This window comes from Syngnathus floridae, chromosome 10, assembly GCF_059516105.1.
Source record: "Syngnathus floridae isolate MCC-2025c chromosome 10, RoL_Sflo_1.0, whole genome shotgun sequence".
In the NCBI taxonomy this organism is placed as follows: Eukaryota; Metazoa; Chordata; class Actinopteri; order Syngnathiformes; family Syngnathidae; genus Syngnathus; species Syngnathus floridae.
Genome location: NC_142422.1, coordinates 8,600,445 through 8,627,225, shown reverse-complemented (window position 1 = coordinate 8,627,225; position 26,781 = coordinate 8,600,445). Strand labels below are relative to the sequence as shown.

Genomic DNA, 26,781 nt, shown 5'->3' with positions numbered 1-26,781 from the left:
AGCTCTAATGAAATCACTGACATTGTTCCATTGAAAAGGAAAATCTTGGCCCAGAGAACTAAAATAGAAATGTATTTAATGTAATCATTATTGGGTTGTGACTGCTAGCAGGCAGTGCACGGTAGCCTCCACTGAATGCGTATATTACGTGTTTTGAAATCATGTTGGGAATTTGTGTGTGTGCGTGAAAGGGAGCTCCGAAGAGAGGTATTATACAATGTTGACATGTGACAAATATATTTGAAAGATTATGTGTGCACACTATATATGCATAATCTCCATTTTCGGTGTACTGTAATCGCAAAATCTAATGATTTGCCCAGTACAAGCGGTACGCACAAAATGTGTGTAATTTGTCATATTGAAATGTGATTTTCCTTGTATTCTTATCCTATTTTTTCATTAATAATGTAGTGCCAAAATGCATCACAACTACTCAATAAATCAGATAGTTAGTGAAGTGTCTAACCAACCTAGCCAATAATAAAAATATTGTTTCATTAATAAGTCTTTGAAAGTGTCCATTAAAAGTATTATCTTCATAAATATTTTGTACAGTCCATGTGCACCTAATGTTGAGGCCATTTGTTTATTGAACTCAACCAAACATAGAGCTCGCATCGTGCACATTGCCTAGTTGAACAGAATGCAATATGTCCATCCAAATGAATGATTATTCAACACCTCAATACACAGCAGACCTCCACTGAAGCTAAGGCACGAGTAGAAGAAGCAAAGCGAGAGAAAAATGAAACAAGTTTGAGCGGTGCCAGCTGCTGTTCCATCTGTTGCTATCATGGCTTTGTTGTGATATGTTAAAACAACTTCCTTGACAAGTGCTGCAGATAATTCTTGATTGTTTACATTTGAAAACCTGCTTGCGGGCAGTGCTGTGTTCCAGTGCTCACCTCACGCTATGAGTTGTGTAGTTGTGTATGGGCATGAACTTGGTGTGTCTGTGTGGGTTCTCTAAATATTTTATAATATAAATATAAATTGATGGGTGTGGTTCTCAGATGAGTGCCAGAGGTTGTAGTTTTATTTTTTCCTGTAAACCACCAACCTAATGGCTGAACTTAAAAACTTAGAGCACATCCGGCCCATCCGCAGTTTGAGCTTTTGGGAAGTCAAACATCATGTATTCTCTGCTTTTATTTTGATATGCATGCGTGTCACCGCCACAAATGTAAAGCAATGTAATTCTTTGCATGGATAGCAGCTTTTATTTTTATTTGCGCAGTGACAGACTTGAATCTGGTATGCAATTTAGCGTTTTCAGTGCGCTTGTTTTTAATCACTAAACAACAGACATTAAATGACATTCAATTATTTTGTAATACACTTTCATGCAAAATAACATGTTATTAGAATATTTGATTAATCGATGGAATAATTTATAGAATAATTGATTCTACAAATATTCCATAGTGGTAGCCTTAATCCAGTCTTGATTGCAATGACGTGGCATGAGAAGTGGAGGAATGTTGGAGCTTCACTTGCAACATCAGTTAGTATTTTGGGGGGGGTTGCTCGGTCCTGGCTTTACCGCCCGAGCCTATGCATTATTGTCACTGGACTTCTTGATGGATGAACAACCAACTCCAAATACTTTTAACGGCAAAAAAAGAAGATTATCATGGAAGATAAGCACTAAGACGGTTGCTGGAGAATATGGTCTAGATAATATCCGTCACTCGCTGGTGGTCCAGCTGAGTCTCATTAGATGGGTATGTGGCTGTCAAAGTAGAATATTACACCACTGGGTTCTCAGCAAACTAATCGGGTAACAAAGACCATTTTCAACCTAGGGATCCAATCTTATAACAGTCCATGTGCTGAGACTCTGATATGAAAGTTCACGTCTAATGCGTTTAGTAAGGGGCAAGGTCTTTATCTTATTTACTTAACGAAATGTAAATATTATCTGTGGATTAAGTAAGGCACAATTTCCCTAAAGTGCACGCTGTACTGAACCTATAGAACGCTGCAGCACACTGCAGATGATCAGACAGTGTATGGAAATTAGCAATACTTCAGAATCTTGTTCCATTTGGTTCTTCTTTTTTCGAGCAATTCACTTAGCAATGCATTCCATGTGTTTCCGTTCATTGTTTCGAGGGATTTTCCACTTTTAAATCAAATTGATATTCTGTAAATGTAGAACCATTTCTTTGAATCAAAAAGTGAGATTGGCTGCTCACAGAAAGCCTCCTGAAATATAAAAGCACACACAGAGGGATGCCATTCTAATACAACGTGAAATTTCTCAGTCACCCAGAGAAAGACGGGAGTTCAAAAGAATATTAAACCTAAAGAAGGGCAGAGAGGTTTATCTAAAGTCAAGGACTTTATTTGAGAATCGTGCCCACCATTTTATTTTTGTCTATATTTACAGCGTCTGACTGATGTGTACGGTTATGAGGCCAAGGATTTATTATGACCCCGATGAGTGATTGACTCTTGAGTTCCCTTTCATCCTCTCTGGGGATATCCACATGTTTATTCCCATCAAGAAAAGGGTAGATCTGTCTTGAGAATGTGTCACCTGCCGCCGTGGCCCCCAGGGACTGCATTAATATCCGTACACGTGAACATTACTGGCTCAGAGTTTCCCATTGTGGCCCCTCACATAACTTCTCCCTGCAAGCTCTGGCAGGCAGTCCTTACATATAGTACATGTAAAAGATCAAACAACCTTACCAATTGAATTCAAATGGGAAATTTCTTGTAATTCAAACAGTGAGTAGTGTAGCAGCGGGGATGTTCTCTGGCCAAAGCAATACAGCAGAAGTACATGTTTGAACATGTACCTCCAAGACATGATTGAGACCTGCAGCATGAGCATTACAAATGCACTACTCTCTTGTTTAAAATTCCAAATCAAGTATCTTGGGAAGAAATGTTCTGCATAGCAAAAAGTAGCTGGGAATGTTGAATTGAACATGTTGCCATAACGTTTGGGGCATTGGAGAATAATTTGGTACGGGTAGGAAGAAAGGAAAGAGGTTTGTTCAGTATTAAACTTTTTGACCCTAGAAGAGCACCTTCAAGTGTCTGTAGTGTCGTAAAAACAGAGACTTCTGTCCCCTCAACATTCTTCTTTCGTATTTATGTATTTAAGCTTTATTTATTAACCATTAATCCTTAATCCGTTTCTCTTTTCTATGTGACTTTACTTATAAGTTTAAAGATAACAATATAATTTGGGGATGGATTGTTGATGATTTGTCCTTGTTTTGTAAGCAAAATCTCGGGTAAGTGCTCATTTGTCTGCTTTATTAGCGCTTGCTGTATGTCTCGAGCCGAGTGAACGGCATGCCTTGCCGCCCGCCCATGGTCAAAATAAATACAACCCTGTGTGAGCAGTTCAGCGAGGGTGAAATAAGCAATAGCTTAATGCTGCATTTGTACTTTGAAGCTTACAGTCCAGCCAATGGGATAAAAGGTGAATTAAATGAGGAAAATATTTATTCCTTATAGCGCGGCCATGATAGCAATGGCAAAAGCATGTGTGTCCCTTCAAAGATTCTGGGAGCAGCAGCGACTCTCTCAATTTAATCGATTTTAAAATGAAAAGTCAATTTAAGAAAGTTGAAAAGAGAACGATGGGCGAAAGGAAGGGTGGGGGTAGCATTCTCTTGCACTCAAGCAGTAAACTAACTGCCGCACAGAGCAGGCAGAGATTTCAGCTGAATTATCTCCCACCTCACATTTGCTCTTAGGCAAGCAGTTTAAAAGCCAAGCGATTGAGCCAGTGATCCAATTTGAAATGCAGAAATGATTAGAGCAGCTTGCCTCATTTCATATCGAAATTCTCTGATTTATGACAGGGCGCCAGCCAAGATCTATCTCTAAAGGGAATTAGTGCGCAATTCCTGCATATTTCTGTTATTTAGTCTCCCAGCAGCAGATGCTATAGCCTTGAAGGGGGGGGTACAAGGAATTGAAGCATTACGTAGGTATCTTTTCATCTCGGCCAGATGTAACCATGGCCATTTATATGAGGCATTTCCCGTTTTGTGTCCGATGTTGACAGAGAACCTTATTTCTGGAAGCAAGGGGAAAAAAAAGAAAACTATGTAGCACTTAACTACGCATATACATGCACACAATTTTTTGCCGCGTGAATAGGAGCGAGATACAGGCTACGAGGTTAGCTTTGGCCAATTATTTGAAAAAAGAAAAAAGACCCTTGCAACCCATCCATCCTTGAGGCTAAGAAAATATTAAAACGTGCGGCGATAACGAGGGCTAGAGGAAAATCTCTCTTAATGAAATTTCCAGTTGACCACATGCAATTTGTTTCATCGCAGTGAACAACTAATTGCAATGGACGTTATCAAGGTGTGAGTGTGCTGTCTGCTGTAAACTGACTGGTAAAACAGGTACAAATCCTTTATCCTCATTCCCATGTTGGAAACAAATAAACCTGGCATCACTGTATTAGTTTGTTTCTCTTATTTGTGCCGTTAATGTTGTGAAGTGAAAACATCAACTGTGGTTGGGTAGTAGGTTTGGCTCATATTCCTAAAGACTCGTGAGTCGCCTATTAAAGCTCAAAGTTGTATATTCCTGTTACCATTTTTAGCATTTTTTTTTTTTTTTTTTACTTAAACAGTGTGATGTTTCCAGGTGTTTTTCAGAGAAAGAGCGAGAGAGTGACTCACAAGTCCAGAAAGCAGGGAATGGTTTTTTTTCCGTTTGTTTTATTTTGCCGTTGCGTTGCAATAAGATGGAGATGAATGGAATAATGTCTAACATGTATCTTTGGAAGATGTTACAAACATTAAGCACCGCCACACACCCATGCCAAATAGAGCTCATTTTTTACCGGGAATTTTTGCCTTAACACGAATTGCTCATAAGGGTCATTTGGAACCTGAGGTTCATCAAGACAGAAATAGGTTGCGTAAAGAATGCTATAATTTTAAAAGTATTTTGTCATTTAAAAAACAATCCATTAGTAATTGATGCCCTCCCATGCCTCAAGATGGTGACAAAACTCATCAACCTATGGTACACACCTAACTGACTTTATGTAGAAGTTAACGTTTTCAACCCAAACAAAACACCTTCACTCAGGCTTATCAAATAGTATTAGTTAGAATAGCAGCCTAATAAGTCGCGGGCACAAACTGAAGTGACATGACATATGGGCAAACAAATATGCAAACTACTGCCTGAAATATGGACAAATTTAATTAAACCTAACAAGATTACAACAGATGGCATCAAATTAATACTTTAGACCTGAGTACAAAAACCGCTGATAGATAAAAGTTTCAGTGAATAACGCATAATTATCTGTGAATATGTGAAGGCCCAATCACAAATATGCAATTATTTGCTGTACGTATTCTGCTACCGTGGTATATAATTAGCCTTTGGATCAGTGCTTAAGGTATATGCAGCAAACAAATACTCCCCTCCACTCTCACCAAATACTGCACCTGCAATTAAGCAATCAAGAAAGGGCCAATTATCTGAATGTAAAATTTTTAGCCAATGCTTGTCTGTGCAACCAATCAAATAAATACAGCTTTTCTTACCTTTGATATATCGATTTTGTTAGTGTTGACTTGCATAATAGAGCTCTTCTTAACCTATTTGTCAAATTATAGGCAGAGGTTTTATTAATACAAATGAGCAGCACTGTTATGTCACAGTGGGCGGAATTTAGAATGGCTCACTAACAGACACCTTTTTGGGAGGAGGCAAATTTAATTTCACACTTGATGCCTAGGCAAGCACGCCAGAGACCCAACTGTTTGTATACAAGGAATTAAAAAAGTACTTCTTCCATCATATGTCCTCTTTAAAGTCAAAGAAAGCCATGAGATATTTAGCCGGAGCGATTTTGATCCCTCGGTTGTCTAAATCCCGCAGCTCTGGGATCAGAAGACGGACTCGGTGCCAGTCAGTGACCTTGGTGGAGGGAGCAAGAGAAAAAAGCATGAGGAAAATAATCATTGCCACCAAGGTTCGTATCGATTTCACCTGCCCTGACCACGGAGCAGGTTAAGAGCAGCCACTGGTGGTGAAATGGTCAGCGGTGATATCATTAGCTTGTTGTTTACACAGGGAAGCAGGGAGTTAGAGGCAAGCTGAGTGTCACAAGACACTTTCTTCTTCACCTCCTTCAGCTGATCAGAGGATCATGGTATCAAGGAGGGATTAGTAGCGACTTGGGATTTGTGTGATTGGTTAATTTATTGCGGTGATGGCAGGTCTTTCATCTATGGCAACATTTAATCAGCGCAGCCACAGAGGCTATTACAGGTTAGCTCCTTTCTGGAGTCAGTCCGGCTGTGCCGTCAGCTCTATCACAATTCCCCTGAAATTTCCAAATTATCTGGAACAGGCTTTAGCTTCCCCGTAATAAAAATTAGAACAGATTCCTGATAGAAGCTTTTGCTCACACAGGGCCAATTATAAATAGTGCAGCCCTGCCTTGGAAGACGGAAGGGGGAGGTAGAAAAAAATCCAACTCTGAGAGATGTGCACAGAACTTATCGTTCAACCCCTGCTTGCTCTGATCCAAATCCGTGTGGCTGAAAATTTATATTAGATTTTATCACAGACACCTAAGTCTCCAAAAATCAATGAAGGTTATCTTTTATGTTGCAGCAACTTGTGGAAATATTGATTTTCATTTTATAGCGAATTTGGCGCATCAGTTTGTAATCACTTCCTCGCTGACTACACTGTTTGGGTCGCTGTATCTCTCGCACGAGGAAAGGTAACAGAGCTCAGGAGAAAAAAGCCAGAGAGTATTGAAACCAGTGAGGTGAAGGCTGAGGGCGGATATACAATAACACACAACTTGTTTGTGTGTGTGTGTGTCTGTGTATGTGTGTGTGTGTGTGTGTGCGTGCATGCTGGGAGCTGGATAGGTTCTATCATCTATCAAGTGTGATTTTATTGTCTTGTAATTAAAAATGGTATCATCCACCTACATCATGTTTAGGTTACATTTGTGTATAGTACATGTATGCCGAATGAATGGCGAGTTTGTTTCTAAACGACCCGTTCATCATATTCTTCCTCGCTTCAGGGAAATTGTAATTTTCTGCCTGTCAATCTGCATTTCTCTGCATAGTAGCCACTAAGGCCAACTGATCCGGTTGTACAAATGTTTTCATTTGCATTTGCAAACACTCCTCCCCGCAGTGACGCCACACTATCTTAATCCTAAATATGTTGCCCGCACTTGCTCTTGTGCATCTCTTTGTCTTTGTGGCGGCTGCGACACGCATGCTTCCAAAGCGCACTTTTGTCACTGTGGATGAGTTATGTAAATCTGCAGTAAGAAACTGTCATCACTTGTTTGCTACAAGGGTGAAGCAAAGTAAACTGGAATTGACGGTTCACTCAGTAATATGTAATACCCACTGTGACAAAATTAAAGCAATGCATGGAAAGAATAAGTAGTCAAGTTAGGCTGCTGTTCAGTCTATGTTGGCTACTAGGAGAGAAGCCGGAATATCATAAATTCCCAAAGACTCTGGGGGATGGCAGAAAGGCCTCTCGCTGCTGAATAAGAGATGGCTCCAGTCTGGAGATCTAAGAAAGGGTTAATCTGATTCCCATTTCAGATAGTCGTCCTAGCAACAATCGGCCAGTCTGCTCTGCTTCTTTGACAGGGGTGTGAGATTTTCAGGTTAGCCAGATAGAGGACTTTATTGTGAGGCTAATTTGAAATGTGAAATCCAGGATGACTTAAATTACAGAGGTCGTCTTTCTCTCATCTGCTGCCAAGGCAGGATAAGACGATGCCAAGAGATGAAATAAGAGTAGCAACCACGCAATTTACTGTCTGTTTTTTTATCACTCGGGCTGTGCAATTTCTGCAGTGCAATTTACTGTAAATGAGTTGTGTATAAATCTAACATCTTCATTTGGAGTTCATATTTGTTTTACATTTGCAGCAGACAGATATCTGGGTGATTTTGTCAACAACAACAAAATCTGTTTGTCCTCTAGCCCGTGACTAGATGGAGTTCATGGAAAGAGAAATGGGTGGGGGACCTTCGGAGGAAGAAGAGGAGGGGGTATGCGCACATACTGCCCCAGCACATCTTATGTGCATATCTGTGCCAATGCAGACCTTTAACATGCTCAAGTGACATTTGCATTCATCCTCGGAGGTTGTTGCCAGGCTCAGAAATAAATAAAAAGCATGGGAAAGGACTAGTTCATTTTCCGTTGCATTATGCAGATGGGAAGAGTTGAGATTGCCCGACAACCCATTTTGGCAAGCCATTACCGTTTTTGTAAAACCCAAATAAAGAAAGGCCTCAGGGTCGAAAAGTAATGGCATTGAAATATTGACGTGTTTCCTTGAAGTAATAGACTTCTGTACTCAGGTGCATTAGGACACGTTCCACAACAGCATTACACAAAGCCCTAAAATAAAGCATACATAGAAAGGAAAAAAGCATGATAGGTGAATAAATGCGGCTAGCACATCGTGTGGCACTCTCGCACGCGAGCCTATTAAGAGGATGTTGTACTCTATCCGTCTCTTTTCTTTTTCCTCTCAAAGAAAAACCCACGTTTGACCTCTGACCAAGAAGAAAAATGACTTTACACATTCAGTATAATTTTTCAGCATATTATAAAAGCTCTAACCTCAATCGCCCTTTGAAATAGATACTGATTCTTTAAATTCTTCCCTACTTGTTTCAGGAAATAGTGAGATCCCGCTGATAGCGTTCTACAATGTGCCCAAAGTTCACCACGGAACACTCCCTTCCTTCTTTCTGAAAGTCATCTCCCCTTTTCTTCATACTTTCTTCATTTCAGAGGAAGCGGAGAGTCTCGTTTAAATCTCTTTGTAGTCCGTGATTTTCAATCTTGGCTGACTTCTTTTTGATTCGAGGCAATGTAGGTTTTTTTTTTTTTTTCCTTTCCAACCACAAATGCAGCCTTTTGTCCAGTGGGTCATGGCCAATATATACATACATAAATATTTTGAAAAGGATTGGGATGGACTCACTGTATAGTTTCTCCAATTATCTATATATGAGCGACCATTCAGAGCGGCGGATGCGTAAATTGTTGGTTATTATTGTTTCTCTAATCACCAAAATAGGCAAATGATTAATGTTTGTTATCTGTCCCTTTCCAGAAGACGAAGAGCACGGTCCCGGTGGTGCTGAGCGCTGGCCCCAAGTGGCTGCTGGATGTGACTTGGCAGGGAGCAGAGGACAACAAAAACAACTGTGTGGTGTACAGCAAAGGTAAGCAAGCAACACGAGAATCGTGTTATCTCTCCACACTGCAACACAACACAGCACAGCATCGCAGCTAAGACACAGACGATCCTCCATCCACTCAACTCCCACCTGCCTGTCTCCCGGTCCTCTTGTACTTTCTCTCTTTTGCGGTCCTTGCTTCTCTGAGACACACACCCTCTCAAATGTTCAGAGGAGCACGGCCGCAAGGATGAGCGCACGCAACGTAACATGCACACTCTCTGGCTATCTGATTTTCCTATCCGGGAAGTCATTTGTATCATTAAAACCCTGATTAAGAACCGAGAAACATCACTTGACACAGAAAGTTATTTGTATTTAGATTTCACTGGCGTAATTAATGCCCCGCCTCTTTTATACTGTGTCTTGGAGGAGATAAAGAAGCGTGGAGGAACTGGGGTGGGGTTGCCACTATTTCATTTGTTCATTTACTGTGTACAGGTAAATACAATAATGCGATTAGATTTTCACAGTGCTGTCCAACAGTCTACGGTCGTCTTCTGCTTTTTTGATTGAATTAAATTTGAATGTTATTTTCACATGGTAAGTATAGACAGGGAGTTGGTCATTTTTTACGGTGGAACATCAAATTTCCAAACAGGTGCAGCAAGGTTTTTAAAAATCAGAATATGCCAGCATTTCAGTATGCGCCCTTGACCAAAACAAAGCCCCCAAACTTGTTGCTCATTGTACACAAGATGCTTAATGAACGTTTTTGAATTTGTTTAGGATTGCATGGGGTGAAGGGAGGTGACTATTTCTCACTCTTTAAAAATGATTACCCCCGTGACAATACCCCTAAAGCTGAAAATGGAGAGTCTTCTGCCTCAAAGTGAATAAAGTGGCAGGAGTGGGATTTGCAACCCGGATTTTCAGTCTCCCAATTCTCATCTACTAATCACTAGACTGCACTGGGGAGTTATCCTCTTAACCGGCTACTTAACTTTGTGCTCTTTATCGCCAGATCATTAAAGTTTTGATAAGCTGTTAAAGAAGATTACGTACTTCTTTAAAATCTTCTAATCATTTTGCTTGCAGACTTACAGTATGAAACAAAAATGAAGCTGCAATAACAGGATTCCACACTTTCTTTTTTTTTGAGTCGGACAATTTACTCCACCACTCTTCAAACATGCATGAGCGAACATGCATGTCGCATACACGTATGATGAGCATCACATGCAGCACTCTAACACTTACTCAGCTCAGAGTTGCTTTGTTTGTCACTTTCATTTCGACCTTATTAAATTAAACACAATGACATCTCCGCATATCCCCGTGTGACAGTTGTTCTGTATTGTACTGTTCATTATTGGGAAATCCTCCAAGCGAATCATTAAACGCTGATGTGTGATAACAGAATCCAACGAATTAATTTAAATCTAGTCGCAGAAGTTCAATATGTAGTACATCACAGAAGCAGCCCGTGCGTGTGCGCACGTGCGGGTGCAGCCTCTCAAGGGAAGGCTGAAATGAAAAAAAATGCAAACATTAAAAATTGATTTAGAATTTGGGTCTTTTGGCAACAATTTGTGAAATGGAATGTTCAAGTGTCACCACTATCGTGTGGGTTGATTAAAGGCTCTTCTCTTCCACTCTTCAGAGTCCAACTGCAACTTTCCTCCCACCTTAAAAAGCTGAGGCCCAGATTGTTTATATCTTTACCCTGTGCTGCTTCCCCTCTGTCGGCCGCTTCATTGCTCCTTGAGATGTGTTACTTATGGAAAACAGGGAATATCTCACTGCACAGTATGCTTGCAGAATATGTTTTGGCTCACGTTTCAGTGGTCTCGGCTTTCTTTATGGCTGCCTGCGAAGATAGTAGCCACTCACTTTGGATCTCTGCCAGTTTGAATCTATGGGGGGTATCTGACTGTTGATTGGTTTGAGTGCTTACAGTTTACTGCAGTATATTCTGTGCTGTGATTTCAGCTTTACACTTAATATGACTGCTCATCATCTTCCAGAAATGAGGGAAATATGTGGAGTGGGAGTAAGAAAGGGCGGGATTCAGCAGAAAGAAGCTTGTGAGTTGTTTCAGTGTTTTATGTATAATATATGCAGTGGAGAGTGGAACAAGCAGGAGGATGGCTGGGGAAGTGCCCCATGGGGCATCCCTGGTGATCAGCACCATGGCATTTTTTTTTCCCCAGTACCATGCCAAATGAGCTTTATGGTGTAACAAAATGACCAGTAAGTTTTTGCTGCTTATTATTAGTACCATTTTTTATAATACCATTAAACGTATAAAGTACTGTCTTGTCTAGCATTTAGTGTATCTGTATTGATTTTTTTAAATTACAGAGAATGTTTAGTAATTTCTGGAAAATAATTAGAAGTGGGCAAAATTCGCAGCCTTTAAGCATTTAAGGCAATCCTTCAAGATATATTAGTGTTGTGTGGTTTAAAAAAAAAAAAGAAAAAGATTGTAAGCAAATTAAGTTTGAAATTTTCATGCACTATTCTGCCCTCAATTCCAAAGTACTTATTGTTGGACTCCTGAAAAGACTCTTGCAGTGTTGATAATATTAAGGTAATAGTAATCATAAAAGTAAAAAAAAAAAAAAAAAAAAAGAGTAATTGCAGGTGTGTGTGATGTATGGGACATATTCTGCTTTATTGTGTTAGCTTAGTTGATATTTCTAGATGGGAAAGTTTCAGCCCCTAAATTGTGGAGGGAAAAACCTTCGAGGCTTGAGGGATTGGAATGCCTCAAATTCATGAATACAAATTATTTGTGACTAATTTTCATTTGTTAAAAAAAGAGGCTGCAATAGCCCTGAAGTGGCATTGTGGCAAATGCAATATCTGCTTTTCTCAGGCCGTCACTGAGGCCCTGTTTGTTTTACATTAAACTTCCATGAAGAGCCTTAGCAGCCAGCCATTACTAAAACGCTCAACTCTTACCACTCTGCTCTCATTATCAAGAAATCCACCTGGAACTCCCACAATGCTCTTCTCCACACTCTGACAATTTCTTTGAAGCACAGAAGTTCTAGAAACAGGCAGAAAGTCTGCAGAGTAATTATGTGTTACAGTAAGAGAAGAACGCCAGGAGCGAGCGAGGATGACAGACAGGGACATGGAGAGAAAGATAGGGACCAGTTGTGAATTTTCTCTGCAGATAAACAACAGATTGATAAACTCATTTAACAAAGGCTCAGTTCATACGCACCCTGATTGGAAGAGTTGCGTCAAACTGTTCAGTATGCGACTGGTGCTGTTCTTTATCCTGACCCACAAAATTACATTTTAGAACACGTTGCTATGTATTACATTCCTTGAGTAACTCTACTCAAACATCTCCAAGAACCATATTCATCTATGATAGGTGAGATTTTACATCTTTAATATTTACAGTTAGTATATTCCACAGTGGTAGGAGTTTGATTTATTGTCCATTGTTACCTGATATTTATGCCTACTGAAACTATACACAACCTGACCATATTATCTGGAATTATTCAGAGGTCATGTAAACTTTGTAAGCCTCTTAAATCAGGCCACATTCGGATTCACCATGTTCTACAAGTCTCCAGAGCAACTTTGTTCCCACAGAAATCGACCAGTGTAACTAGGATGTTTTACATAAGCCCGAACAGAGAAGAATTAACTAACTCGCTGAGTCTTTGTTTAATTTCTTTGTCACTAAGTCCTCACAATCAGATCCTTTTTATGCTGCCGTTTCATTACTATTGCTGGCCAGCTGATGCCCTGCGAGGCAGACGATGAACTAACGTGGCTTGTGTGGACGTTTGCGGCAATTTCTTTTGTTTCTTTGAATGTTTGGTATGAAGCCATTTCCATTGCATTATTTCCATCTGAATGAAACCTTGAATGTGAGTGAAACATTCAACCCTCTTATTTTAAAAAGACTGCGGCAAACAGGGCATGTGAGGGTTTATGATCCGTTATCTTGGAACATGGCAAAATGGCGTGACTGAATAAGAACTAAACAACTGACACAATGTCGAAATTTCATTATCGGTGTATTAAAACAAAATTGTACCCTAAAGGAGTCCCCACCACAGCTTAGAGCAGCCGACTAATTATGTTTAATTAAAAGACAAGAGCGATCAACAGAATCGTTTTCATTAGGAAATTATTAATGATTCCGCTGCAACAATAATTGATTGCACTGAGCCATGCGATAACTCGGTGCGGTCAGGCTCAATTCAGAGCTGGGTGGAAAGGAGTTCTTGGGTCTGAAGTTGAGGCTTGCACATTTGTAATTGAGATGTTGTGAAACGGGCTTTACGGAGACAAAAGGGATACAGGAGAAGATGGGGACGGAAGGTGGAGGAGAGCAAAATCCTCATGAAATAGTAGTCATATAACATTTAAACACTCTGACCTCATTAATACAGTCCCAACATGTGTTGATTTTTTTTCCATCGTGGGTCTATATTACATGTACATAGGCGCACAGTGGCACTTTGTCAGCGCTCCATTCAGAGCCATGTGAAAGCCGTCAGCTCCAGACGCTTCCTTCAGCAGCCTTTTATGTGCATTGTTCTCCCGCTGGGCAGGCTGTTTCCCTGCTAGACTGTATAGTGCAGGCACCAGACGACACGCTCTGCCACTGCACCCACATTTGCCACACACACACACACACACTAGACGCCATTACTGAAAATTCGCATAATGGCTGCTGACACATAAATGTCCATCTGCATTCACCGCAGGCTAAACCCCCAGACAAAAACAACAATAGAAGGAGCGCATGTAAAGGGAGTGATGGGCGCTGATGAGTACTAAATTGTTTCTTCATAGATAATAACGCAATATTTTTTTTTTTCACGTTGTATGCGCTCTTGCATTTTTGAGACGTGATCAGCTCGTGTGTGTGTCGGCGAGAATAGCCGCTCGCCCTTGTATCAGTGCCATTGAGGGTGTCGGGCTAATGAGCGTGGGCTGTCCTTCGAGCAGGAGGGTTTGGGTTGTGCCATTCACTCTGCATATTTAAATGCCTTGTAGAGCTTAAGTAGGCCCACTTTTCCATGTCAGGGCAGCGTTCAATCCTGCTGCGGCCATTAATTATGATACCTTTGTGCTCCAGTGTGGCTAATAAGAGTGATGCATTGCACCCTCGTGGCATTATAATCATCTGAGTGAAGTACCTGGACCGCACTGAACTCGCTTTAAGCACCGCATTTAAGGGAAAAATACCGGGAACAAAAACAGCAGTTGAAGAGGATCCTTCCTCCTCGCTCTCCCCGGCCGGCTGCAGTGGTTAATGTGCCCACATGGGAGTGTGTCACACATTTAACGTGTCCATAATGGTATAATCAATGGTGTGAAATACTTTGGTATTGATCATTCAGGAAGGCTCATTTTGTGCGAGAGAGAGGGAAGGCAGCAAAGACACACACACACACACACACACAAAGGTTAAAAGAGCGTATTAGTCAGTTTTGCCGCTCATCCCTCCATGTTCACACTGTCTGCTGCATTAGGATTTACTTTCTTATTACTTTCTCTGTCTTTGAACAGGGAAGTGGTTAACTGGATTTTGAGGAGCTGCTTCTTAATATTTGGAGCATGTCTCTCTGGTGTTGAATCTGTTCGTTACAGATGGGGTGTAAAAGATCACATTTTATTACATTAATCACCACAAGTTAATGTGATGATATGCGCTTTATATTTCCTCCTCTTAACGGCGTAATCAATGACCATTTTTATATTCATTGAAAAATCCCGCTGATATGAAAATGAGCCCCGGCTCGCTTTTTAATCTACTCTGGGATCTTGAGTCAGTAATTAAAGAGTTCCTTCAGTGTATATCTTCCAAAAGCCCTTAGCTCGCTTTTCGGGCCTGGTTATGATCCAGCCCACCGCCCCCATCACTGCTGTGCTAAGTAGGTGTGAAAAGCATTGTCACTGAGCTTTAGGATAAAACCCTGCTGTTGCGTGCCATTGGTCAGATCACATGCACACACACACGCATGCAAGTATGTTGTGAATGTGTGTCAATGCTTTTTTTAACGAGAGACAAAGCACTTTCTGTACATCTAAACTGATTTTAATGTTATTATTTTTTAGGTGCAGGGTTGGGTCTGTGTGACAGTACGTCCATGTGTGCTGATGGCAAAGCACATGGTTTAAGCCTCGGTGGGGTTGATTTAGGTGAAATCTAGCGAAGCAGGCTGGGGATGATCAGGCATATGGCGTCCGGGGTTCTGAGAAGGAACACCACATGCAGCACTGACATAATGCTGACTGTTAATACGAGAGAACCGAGTTGCAAGCATTCTATTCAAGCCATCTAACGTTCACATTCAGCTTCCATTTTTCGGTCAATAACATACTATATATATACTATATCTCTTGAAAATTAATCCTCAGGTTGGGCAAATCATAATCAGATTTTCCTCAGAGAAATAGCTCAACACATTTTGTGGGGTCGCTGGTGTGTTCATGAAAGAGAACTTGTTGATAACCTTTATACATAGCTTTGCAGTTAATCCATTTTATTGATTGTACAGCCACCTGCATGAAAAACAGCATAGTCTTTAAAGAAGCGTATCGGTGTGATATCACTGTTTTTATTCTCTCTCCCACCTCTAACATTAGTACCTTATCTGAGACTCGGTTTATCGGGTGATCTGGTCAAAGGATCTAAGCAATTGGACCCCTGTTAAAGCACTGAGCACAGTGACAAATGGCAATGGTGAAAAGGGAGGCAGCAACTATTTTTGTTTCAAACAGTATGTAACGTTTGAATAATCCAGCATCATCTACTATTTGACCCCAGTAGTAATACAGGTCCATGTTTGAGCACAATTTATACCTTGACATTGATTTACCTCTTTTTTTCCCAGATTTTAAATCTTTCTCAGAAAGAAAATGATGTTTCCACACTATTTCCTACGACGAAATGCGTGTAACTCCTTTGGGGTTTGACTTTCTTGTTGATTATAATAGAGGGGAGAGGATAGAATGCCAATCAGTAAAGTGCAGACCCGTACCAAACAATCTTTTTTAGGATCAGCACCAAATTGTGCACATTTAGATTGTACTGTAAATCCCCGTATATGCCCTGATTATTTATTATATGGAATTTGGTTCTATACTTTTGTATAATCCTTCCCACAATGGATGAAACAGAGAGCCATAAAAAAACTGAACTTGCTCAGTGGAAGTAACAACCTGCCATGTAGTTCTGAACACTGCTGGTTGACAGAGATGGGTGCCTCTTTTCCATGAAAAAAAATGTGAGTGGACACAGCGGTGAGAGGGAAGACAGGCGTGCTGTAGGTAGGGAAGTGTGGAAGAGCGGACATCAGTGTCGCCCCGGTCAGACAGGTCCATCCATCCTGAAGGCCCGAGGGAAGGAAGGGAGGGAGCGGGAAGATGGGACAGACAAGAAGAAGCATCAGGAGAGAGGTAGAAGAAAAAAAACGTGTGCGGAGGTAAAGAAAGAGATGGCGGGGCACTGATGCAGTCTTTCTCCTAACTCCGTCAAAGCCACTTCATTTGTGCTCCCCTGAGCAGTGAGTAGTAACCAATCTTTCATCGCTCCAGTGGCCAGAATAGTCAAAGAGAGCTGGACGGTTTGAAACACAAGTCTATTCAATTTGAAATGTAACTGCAATGTGAGCCTTTTGGATGGCTTCTTGAAAGAAAAATGATGTAAGACTTTTGAACTCGGCTCACCCGCCGACTGTGAAATGGAAGCCATGGGTACAGTATTTGGCTCTGCCCGAGAGAGGTTGCAGTCACATATCTGCCCTATTTTCACGGAGAGGTGAACCACATGTTTGGTTGATAGAACTCTATCCAAAGCATGTGAGGTTTGCATAGGCATGAAAGGCTCAGTTAAAACCTTCGACATCCCCCCCGCTTGATTTCACTCAGCGTGGTTGGCCTTCTTAATTTAAAATGTCATTTCCATTCACGGCATTGGCAATATTTAGACAATCAGTCACACAGCCAGTGAAAGCAGAAACAAAGTTCTCGAGTGAGTCTGTGACTCGGGCAATTATAAGAACTTTCTTTGCTATTACAAGTCCAGTTTACCTTGTACTTGTCACCTTCAGCATCCGAGTGTCACCGAGCCAGCAACGCACTACTACCTGATGCCCCGAGAATGCTAAGCCTGCATACTGTTGAATGACGACCACTAATGCCATGTCCCGATGCCATATAGAGTTATGTCTTTCCATCTCTTCACAGGAATCCCCCTTGCACCATTTCCCCTGTAATCTCCACACTACTCACTGTTATGGGGCGGCTCGCCCGCTGCTCCCGCCACGATTCCGCAGCCCCTTCCTTCTTATACCCAGCACCTCCACCATTTTAATCCCTTTGACCCAAACCCTGTGCGTTTCCCTTTATCAACAGCTCCTGGAGATTACATCCTGCTTGCTTCCTCACCACTGCTTGCTTCAGTCACCGTGGCTGGCCAGGGTCTTTGTCAGAGACTGCTGGGTGTGATAGCCACTGTGGGCCAGTTATTTGGTCCGTCTGGACGCCATACTTACAGGCCATCTGGGCGAGGAAAGAGGAGGGCAGGAGATGTGAAGGATGTACAATCAGAAGCACATCACATGCTTGTGGCCTTCCGGTTCTCCATTTGGGGGTACCCGCCATTTTAAAGAATTATCTTTACAATACAATTACTAGTACCACAATGTGATTGTTTGATCCTGGATTGGTAAATACCAATGTACATCCATTAATTATAGATTAAAGATAAATACGTTTTTACACGATTTCCCCTAAATTCATAAAAGTGACCAATCATAGGCGCGTTCTTCATTCTTTCCATAAACATACTGTGAAGGTGCATCTTCTCTTACCTTCTTTGTCCCTATTTGGTGAGTCCCTTTGTCTCAGCAGTGTGCAAAGACAAAAACAAACAGACAAATTACACCACAGGTTTCTTTTTAACACAATTCAAATGGACGGTGGTGGCAGAACATTGAAAAATATATACACACTCCATCCTGTCAGAACGCTTTTGGCTTATCTTGAGTGACTGTCAAGGCTTGGAATATCAGGGAATGGACAGAAATATATAAAATTAATAAGCCGCTGGATGTTGTCGGGAGTTATGATGCTTCATAAATCCTGGTTTGATCATGGCGGAGAAGGCTTAAACGCACAGCTACCTAATGCGCGCAGCAGTGTTTTGGACTGAATTCTATTCTATTCAAGAGATAGACGCCCTTAGCCAGCAAAAGTAAGATTTATCGTAGACTCCGCTACTCCCCTTTTTCTTTCAAGAGTGACAAATATTAAATAGAATCCCTACGAGAATTTAGCAAGCATTACCTTTAATAGGACAGCATTGATGTAACAAGGTGAAACTGAGGCCAAAGGCAACAAGACACGACTGAGTGAGAAGCAAAAGAGGAGAAACTGTGCGCTAACTTATCAGCTGCACTCACTTTGTCAGGTCAAGGGTCTCGGAGCTTTTGTTTGTTTGTTTGTTTGTTTCCTCAAGTGGAGGGACGGAGGCTATCTCTCATGCCATCCACGCAGGTCTGCTCAGTGGAGGGCTGCAGGTAATATTTCATGTCAGGAATTAAACAACCATCGGAATGCTCGCTACAGTTGCACGGCCGATCCATCCATCACCGTCCCTTCTCTTTCTCTCGAATGGTGCCTTTGTCTGTTTCACTCGCCTTCCTTACACCCCTCGGTTGGGATGTGTAAGTACTGTATCGCAGAGACACACTAATTAGACCACCGTTTGTAATCTCTGGGGGTTTACCTGTCAATACTAATGTTTTCTGTGAACAAGAAGCCTCTTTAAATGAAAGGCTCCGCCATTTTGATATGTAAAGTACTCTTTCAGTCTGCCACATCCCAATGAGACAAGTTGTCACCAGGAGTACAATAATGACAACAAAAATAACTTTGCTCAACCCAATCAGAATAATTCATTCTAATTCAAGAGCTATTTTTTATGCGTTGTTGTACTTGGGAAAGGTCATGCATATTGAACACAGGCTTGTACGTAAATGTATTCCACTATTTCTTGCAAAAAAGTAATGAAGTGTTGGTGATAAATACAATAAAAAGAGAATAAATTATTTTCCTCTAGCTGCTTTTGAGTCAATTAGCACATTGCACAGAGTTTTTGACTTATTTAGCCTCTCCATAGTCAGAATCTGACTTTTATCCAATTACATTATGTCAGGTGGGCAAAACGGGCACAGTGCACATAATGGAGAATTCCATCTTTGGGTGAGATATTCTGCGACACTTTTCCTTTGCATACGCCGATGGCACTCTCTATGAATTATTCAAATACTTCATCCACACACAAGAGAGGGGAACTCAGCTCCATAGTAAACAGATTTTCTGCTCACCATACTCCCAAGTCTGAAGAGTGGGACATTGTAAGTGCCAAATAATTACACAGTGCCCCTTCTTCCCTCCTTTCTCAGTTCACCTGGATTCAGCACTGCATTTGCTCTGATTATTATTTGGATGTTGGTGAAATCCTGCAGGGAAGTTTTTACTGACGCCATGCAACTCCAGATGTAGAAAATTGCATGATAACCTTTTACGCATATTTGCATGTGAATTAATTGAAATATTAGGTACCCTGAGATTTATGTCATTGGGGAAACAAATAAACAATAGACTCCAGCTATGTATAATCACCCTGCTTCATTTTATTTAATTAATATATATATATATATATATATATATATATATATATATTTTTTTTTTTTTTAAATGAGCACATTCAGAGATCCCAACTTTGTCCAATTAACATTTTAATAGTGACATTAACACACCATGAAATATAGTGTTTTAGAAAATCTAACATTTTACATCGTCCCTCGTATAAAAAGAACGGTTTTTACATAATGTCTCCGTCCCTCTTCCACGCTTTGGGGATTTGCCCTGACCTTGAACTGGTTGTATCTTCCAGTGCAGATCTGTGGCAGTGACACATGTCATGTGTTGGAGAGGATTGAGGAGGAAGAAGAAGAGGAGACAAGAGGGAGTGATCTTGGTGCGTTGCCCAGTTAGAGTCAGAGTCCCCCCTTGTGTCAAAGCATGGGCATGTTTGGCCAAAAACACAGACTGCACCTTGTCCACTAATCTCAGCACGAAAACACCTTCCTGGGGCTGACAGCCTGACGAGAACATGCACATTTTACAATGTCGAAGAGCACCGAGAGGCTTCAAAGCCCTAAATTCTTGTGCTGTTGGGGAGGGACGCCCGTGTGGGAAGAACAAGAAAAAGAGTGAGGGGGAGGGATGGATTGTCATCTTGTAAAGCAGACCTGGCTGAATCGAAGCCAAGTCTTATTTTTTTCCTCCTGTTCAGCATTAGAGAAAAAAAATCTCACAATGTTTGTTCTTGCCATCCTCCTCCTCAGATAGTCAGCTTTGCTATCATGTCGTCGAAAGCACATTATCACATATGAATGAAGTTAACGTGCACACGGACCTGCGATGCCTGACTGAACGCTGCCTTTTCACCCAGACAGATTGTATGCAGCCAGCGGAGTCATTTGTTATTGACTCAAAAGGGGCTCTGAAATACAGATCTACAAATCTCTAAAGATTGAAATCTGCATATCACAACAATTTGCAAGTGTCACATGGTTGACAACCACCATTATGTCTGGCTTTCTTTCAAGGCTGGTTACGTTTAATCATGACACGGTACCAGCGGGAGCTAATTGATAGACTGAAACCTTATTGCTTGTGTCAAGCACATGCTTTGACTTCACATTGTCTGCAAACAGAATAAATAAGTCACAGAGTATTTTTTTCCCCCTCACAAACATTTTACTTTGTTTTGTGTTAAGCGCCTTTAAGCATAAGGCTAAAACCCCGAAGAGTCCAACATTTTGCGGGGCTCTAAATTGCGGCTCTGAAGTCACATGTGGGCTTTGTCAGCACGCTTGAAGAATTTCCTTTTAATGTACTGTAATGTGAAATTCAGTGGGGACAAGTTTAATTGAGTTTTACACAAACCAGTTGGGAGTAGCGCTGGAAGGTAGGTGATGTTGAGGTTTTTAATCTCTGGCTCCGGAGAGGCATGTTGACGAAGTGGTTCTTTCTCTTTGTGGAGAAAAAAAGAGGAAGCCTAAGAAATGATACAACCGTGGATAAAACCAATTGGCAACCCTCAAAGGGACGGAGGGTGATAAGGCAAATCCAGCACTTGTAGAGAAATAAAAGAATCCAACTGTTCATTAAAATGGGAAACAAAACAGGCGATTGAGAGGGAAGGCAGACTGCTCAGTGGTGGAGAGAGTCAAACAAACAGAGCCAAAGATATCAGAGGATAGAATTGGAAAATAATCAAGGATTTGTGAGGAGAATTAATAAGGAAGATAGGCACAAATAATCATTTTTGAGACTCTCTGCAAAATTAGCCAGGATGGACTATAATTATCAAACAAGGGAAATGGCATAAGCTACATCAACACCTAATTATAAGTGATAACCAAGATATAAGGGTCGCAATGTTTTTATTTTACACTGTGAATGTGCGGCAGCGTGTCTTGATTTCTTATTACCTGCCAAAAGTATTTGTTTTTATTTTGAGAAAATGCTGTATTTTAATCTTGTAAAGCACCTGAGCGGTCTTTAAAAATAGTGAGAATCACAGGATTTTTCAGACTCTCAGAAATCCACTTGGAGGAAAATTATCATTAGTTGTAATTTATTTTGCTGAAGAAAAGTCTTCATTTTGGGGGTATAGGGTTAGAGGTCTGAGGGATAACACCTTCTGATATCAATATGAACCATTGCCTTTTGTGACAACTTTGTGGTTTATTTCTGACAGTTTCTGTTCTCATGTAGGTTAGCTGTATGAGTCCCCTGACTGCTTTCTCTGGCTTGGCTTTTTCTCAGAGTTAACAACGCAGAGTACAGTGGCATGAACTTGCCAAGTCCGGTCTCCCTAGGATCAAGCTGCATACCTGCCAACTTATGCATCCCAGATTTAAGCTAACAAACAAAAACAACATCCGAGTATTCCGTGTATGCTTGGTTTATGCATACTTTCAATTAGCACAGGACCCGATTGATGATATTTCACGAGATCACAAGGGCATAAGTCGGACCAGAATGCAAACCCAGAAACTGTTAGGGACTTAAGCCGATGCTAATGAAAGAAGAAAGCAGGGGAGGTTGAATAAATGACAGGCAAGAGGGGCGATGGGGTGAAAGAAAGTGGCAATGAAATAAGCAGCACTTGTGTGATCAGCCACATCCTATTGTTGTTTTGTGTGCAGGGGGGAAAGTCGTTCATCATCATATCAATAAAAATACGCAGCTGATTATTATTATTGTTTGCTTACTATGAGCCACTATCATAAATAATGGGTCTTCCGCTGCTGCTTGTATTAATTATAATTAGAATGCTGATAATGTGTATGCTCTTTTATTACAGGAGCTGAATCAATTTTACAGTCTAATTCAGCTCCGCAAGGTCACGCAAAGTTGCCAGGGCGAGAGATGGCTCCTTGTAAAGTGCCTCTACTATCTGAGCTAGAAGAGCAGAACAGAGAGAGACCCAACCTGGTCAGACAGATTTATCAGCATCTTCTCATAGCAGCTCCCATGAAGGTTTTCTTTCTTTTTTTTTTCCATCAATGCAGTGAAGCCACAGCACGGATGGATTGACCAGAAATGTTATTTGAGTAACTTTGCTATTTTTTGCTATGGCCATATAACCTGGCATGCTGGTCATGCTTTAGTACAAATCTTATTAACGCCATGGATGTATTGATTTAGATGACTGAATTATCCGTTGTTTTACTTTAGATGTGTGATTTTAGGGGACAGCAAGAACAAAATGGCAGCTTGCAAAAGGAAACAAAAGTACTCTTCTGCACATAGTTGACTGAAGAGTGTGTTCAGCCAAATTTCAACTTAGTCAACATTCATGAGGCACCCCACTGTCTTGTTTCTCTGTTTGGTCCTTATTCTGTCAGATGGCTTGACTACAGTGGTGCTCACCAGCCAGAAATTCACTTTTTACCTTTTATCGCCGACAGTGTTGTGTTTGAAACAACATTACTTCGGATTTACAAACTAAATAGCCTGCAGATTGGAAATATACACATTGGTTTGTCCGTTGTCCACATTTGTAAGTGGAACATATTAAATTAGATTCCTCTCACTTACCGTCCTTTGCCATCTTCTTTGTAATTCAACTGTGAGTACAAATAAAGCCATAATCTTAACAATAAACATGATCAGCCTCATTAATGTAATGCATACACAGGGATTTGTCCAATTAGAGGTTCATACTGAGGTGGAGAGGATGTTTCAAAACAACATGATGAAAAACACTCATGGTACACTTGCATTGTACATTTTTGATTCACTGATCAGGTTATCAAATTCTTTGAAAAAACAGATTATTGGAGGATTGATTGTGCGCGTTGCGTGATTTTTATTGTTCTGACAGTCAGCTCAAATAAGGTACGATATTTGACTAGATCCTTTCAATTACACCAAAGAGCAGCCCACAACCTTTGAATCTAGATACGAACGCTAACCACACCTACCACTTTTTCCAGTGCTGCTACCCATAATTCTTGAACATGTCGGAGACTGGAAAACTACTTAGTACTCTCCCCGGGCTTGCCACTTATAGGTCGAGGCTCTTCCTGGATGCCAGATCTGGTCTGCCCCCGTCACCGTGCACCCAACCTTGTCTTAAAGCTGCCTCTACCAGTCACCTGTCAAATGCACCCCACCTTTAAGTGGACAGTTATTTTCCATTGGTTTTAGATGTCTTTCATATCATGGCTCATTAAAGCGCAGCATAGTAGGCACCATATTTACATAGGCTACTGGGGGTTTTAATTTGCGTTGGTACGGAGCATGACCGGAACTGAAGAGTTCAGGAGCAAAATGACTTTTTCACAAGACCCCCCCCTACACACACTCACACACACACACACACAGACGCTCGTCTGCACTCAGCGTTCCCCCATCCGTTCCCATCTGAAAACACTGAGCTGGGCGTAATTGCTCGAGCGGGACACAAAGACAGAGGCAGAAGGGGCCTGAGTCTCCTCAGCGGATTGTGTTTGTGATCATTCTACAGTGCAGTTTCCAAATGTATACATGCAATTTTCTGGCCACTGTGTTTGGCTCCGTCCAGAATCAGACTGTTCGGCCATCTGCAGTTCCACTTTCATCCCAGTGATAATTTTTTTAACTACTGGATATTATTTCTGTATTTTTCACTGATCCCAATCACTGAAGCGTGAGCTTCCAGCAAAACTATTGCGACTAATGTGTTACTATTTTTTTTTTTTATTATTGCTTTTAAACAACCGTCTCAGCAATCTCTATTGTGTTTGCGCATAAGACGTCTTTTATTTTATACACAACAGATGGAGGAATCCTCTGTTGAATTATTTACATGACAAGATAGTCATGCTGCCAACTTCTGCAATTTTATCTCACATTGTGAATAGCAGAGGTATCACGCAATTTCCTTCTGACAAGATTTTGAGCAGAGATTTCTCCAAAACAGCGGGCCTTTCACGCTTTTGCTGCGGAGAGACTTATATCAGCAGAGATAGCACTATCAGCCTGCAGTTCAAGATTCTATTGAGAGAGACAAGGAGGGATATGGGCTAATATTGTCATAAGAGGCTCTGTGTCACTCCCCAAAATACACGAGCCAATGGGAGATGCAGCATTTGCAGCATCTGCTCCTCAAACATTTGCTCTCCTCCCACATTTCTCAAAGGGCCCAGCACTACAAAATGGTTTCTCCAAATCGCAGGCTGTTCATCATGCATTGCCATAAGACAGGCTCTTTTCTCACTCCACCCATCATCATCCTATAGAGACACAAAAGAAAAACAACTCCTTGCCATGGAATCCCAACTTCAAACGCTATTGCTTGGTCTTCATCCCATTCAACACCACCGTGCTTCATCATGCCAAAAGCGGCACACCCCTCCTTTTCCAGTCCAAACACTCTGACAACGACGGCTGTGATGATATGGAAAGCATAGATCGTCAGATAGACAAGCAGACAGACACATAGAGCATGTGATTTCCGCGTAATTTTGGAAAGCATATTGACAAATTTTGCCATCTGTCTGGGAGGGAGAGATGGCAGCGTGGAGCTCATTTTCCGTCTGCTTGCTTTATTGCAGTTATATGGAAATACAATTTTTGGAGCAGGATGCAAACTGCTGAAGCTGACAGGCATGTCCATACTACCGCATGTCTTATGTCCATACTTACGTGCAGAATGTAAAAAAATGTGAGTGTTGTATTAGAAAGAAAATATGCAAATTTACATCAACAACGTGCATTATTCCTATGTTTCAAATTTGGGAATTTCCTACCGTTGAACAGTTTTGACTGTGTCTCTTGTGCCACCGGGCCATTGTTAATTTGATCCAGTGAGCCGCAAATGGTCATACAGACACACACATTGAGGATCACGTCTGGTTCAGCTGCTCCTTGGCTCTGGCATTAATACAAAGCAGATTGGTGGAGATCTGCAGCCCTTGTTGTTTGATCTTTCCTCCTCTTGCCACATTTTCTGGCACTGCCCTTCTGCCACACTGCGTGGCGCAGGCAAGCCTGGCATGGCCTCAACGTGCCTGCCAGGTTTGTTCTCTGTCTTCTTCGCCTTCCAACTTATCCCCTTATGCCTGCTCCGTGGATTCACTCGTGCACATAACAAGAGTTCCCTTAGCCCCAGCAACAGCCTGGATTCAGGAGACCTCCAATCCTCTATGCTGTCGTCAACAAATAGGAGGGACGGTACCTCGGCCTGTAGCGCATGGAGGGCGTGATTCTTTGCTCAAAAATCTAATGTTGGATGGTGAACTGTAACGGCTTGATTTAACATCTGGTACAGAAGAAACCTAATCTGAGAACAAAAGAAAGTTGTTAGTCACAATCAGACGCCCAAAGCCTTGGTTTGAACAAATACTGTATTCTCTTATCGAGACGCCCATTCTATCCTCCTGTCTATTTACACAACACAGTGATTTGACCACTCATGTTTGGGGGTTCTAGAGAAATTGTGTAAAATGTCCCAATTTAATGTATTATGTATTCAAACCAAATAGATCTTAGGAGTAATGAGAGCATCAATGGCATCTTTGTAATCTATTCTATTTGGCGAAATAATATTGTCTATGTGAGTCATGAGAATCGGCAGTGGAAGACACGTATTCAGTAATAAGTTTCCATCTTTGCACTGGTTTACAACCATCTATCCTCACTTATGAAAATCACTTGTGAAAATCCGGTGCAGATATCCAATTCACGCTCCTTTATGGTTAACTGCTTCATTTGTGACTAATGACATGCACTCCGTAATATTGCCCTAAATTACTCCAAGTTTAAGATGGAAGATTGGATAAAGCGCAAGAGACTAAGTTGAAGAAGAGAGCAAGTGACACATTAGTTAAATGTGGTAGATCATTTTTTGGCAGCTCCACGGTCAAAAGCAGAGTTGGAATATAATGACAGAAGATGGGAAGAGGTCAACTGCTATACAAACAGTAAAGACAAAAAAAGAAAGATTGCACAGTCATGACCATCATGA

The 26,781-nt window shown here is 41.2% G+C and overlaps 1 protein-coding gene across 4 annotated transcripts in view; it reads left to right on the top strand.

Annotated features, from left to right (window-relative positions):
- zfpm2a (zinc finger protein, FOG family member 2a) overlaps positions 1-26,781 on the top strand; it is a 100,184-nt gene that overhangs the window by 55,471 nt on the left and 17,932 nt on the right. For 3 of the 4 annotated variants that reach the window (XM_088388276.1, XM_088388275.1, XM_088388279.1), the window contains one exon: positions 9,131-9,242. In XM_088388276.1, coding sequence (XP_088244402.1) covers positions 9,131-9,242 — 112 coding nt within the window. The remainder of the gene's footprint in view (positions 1-9,130; positions 9,243-26,781) is intronic. The other variant, XM_088388278.1, reaches the window with a different exon arrangement.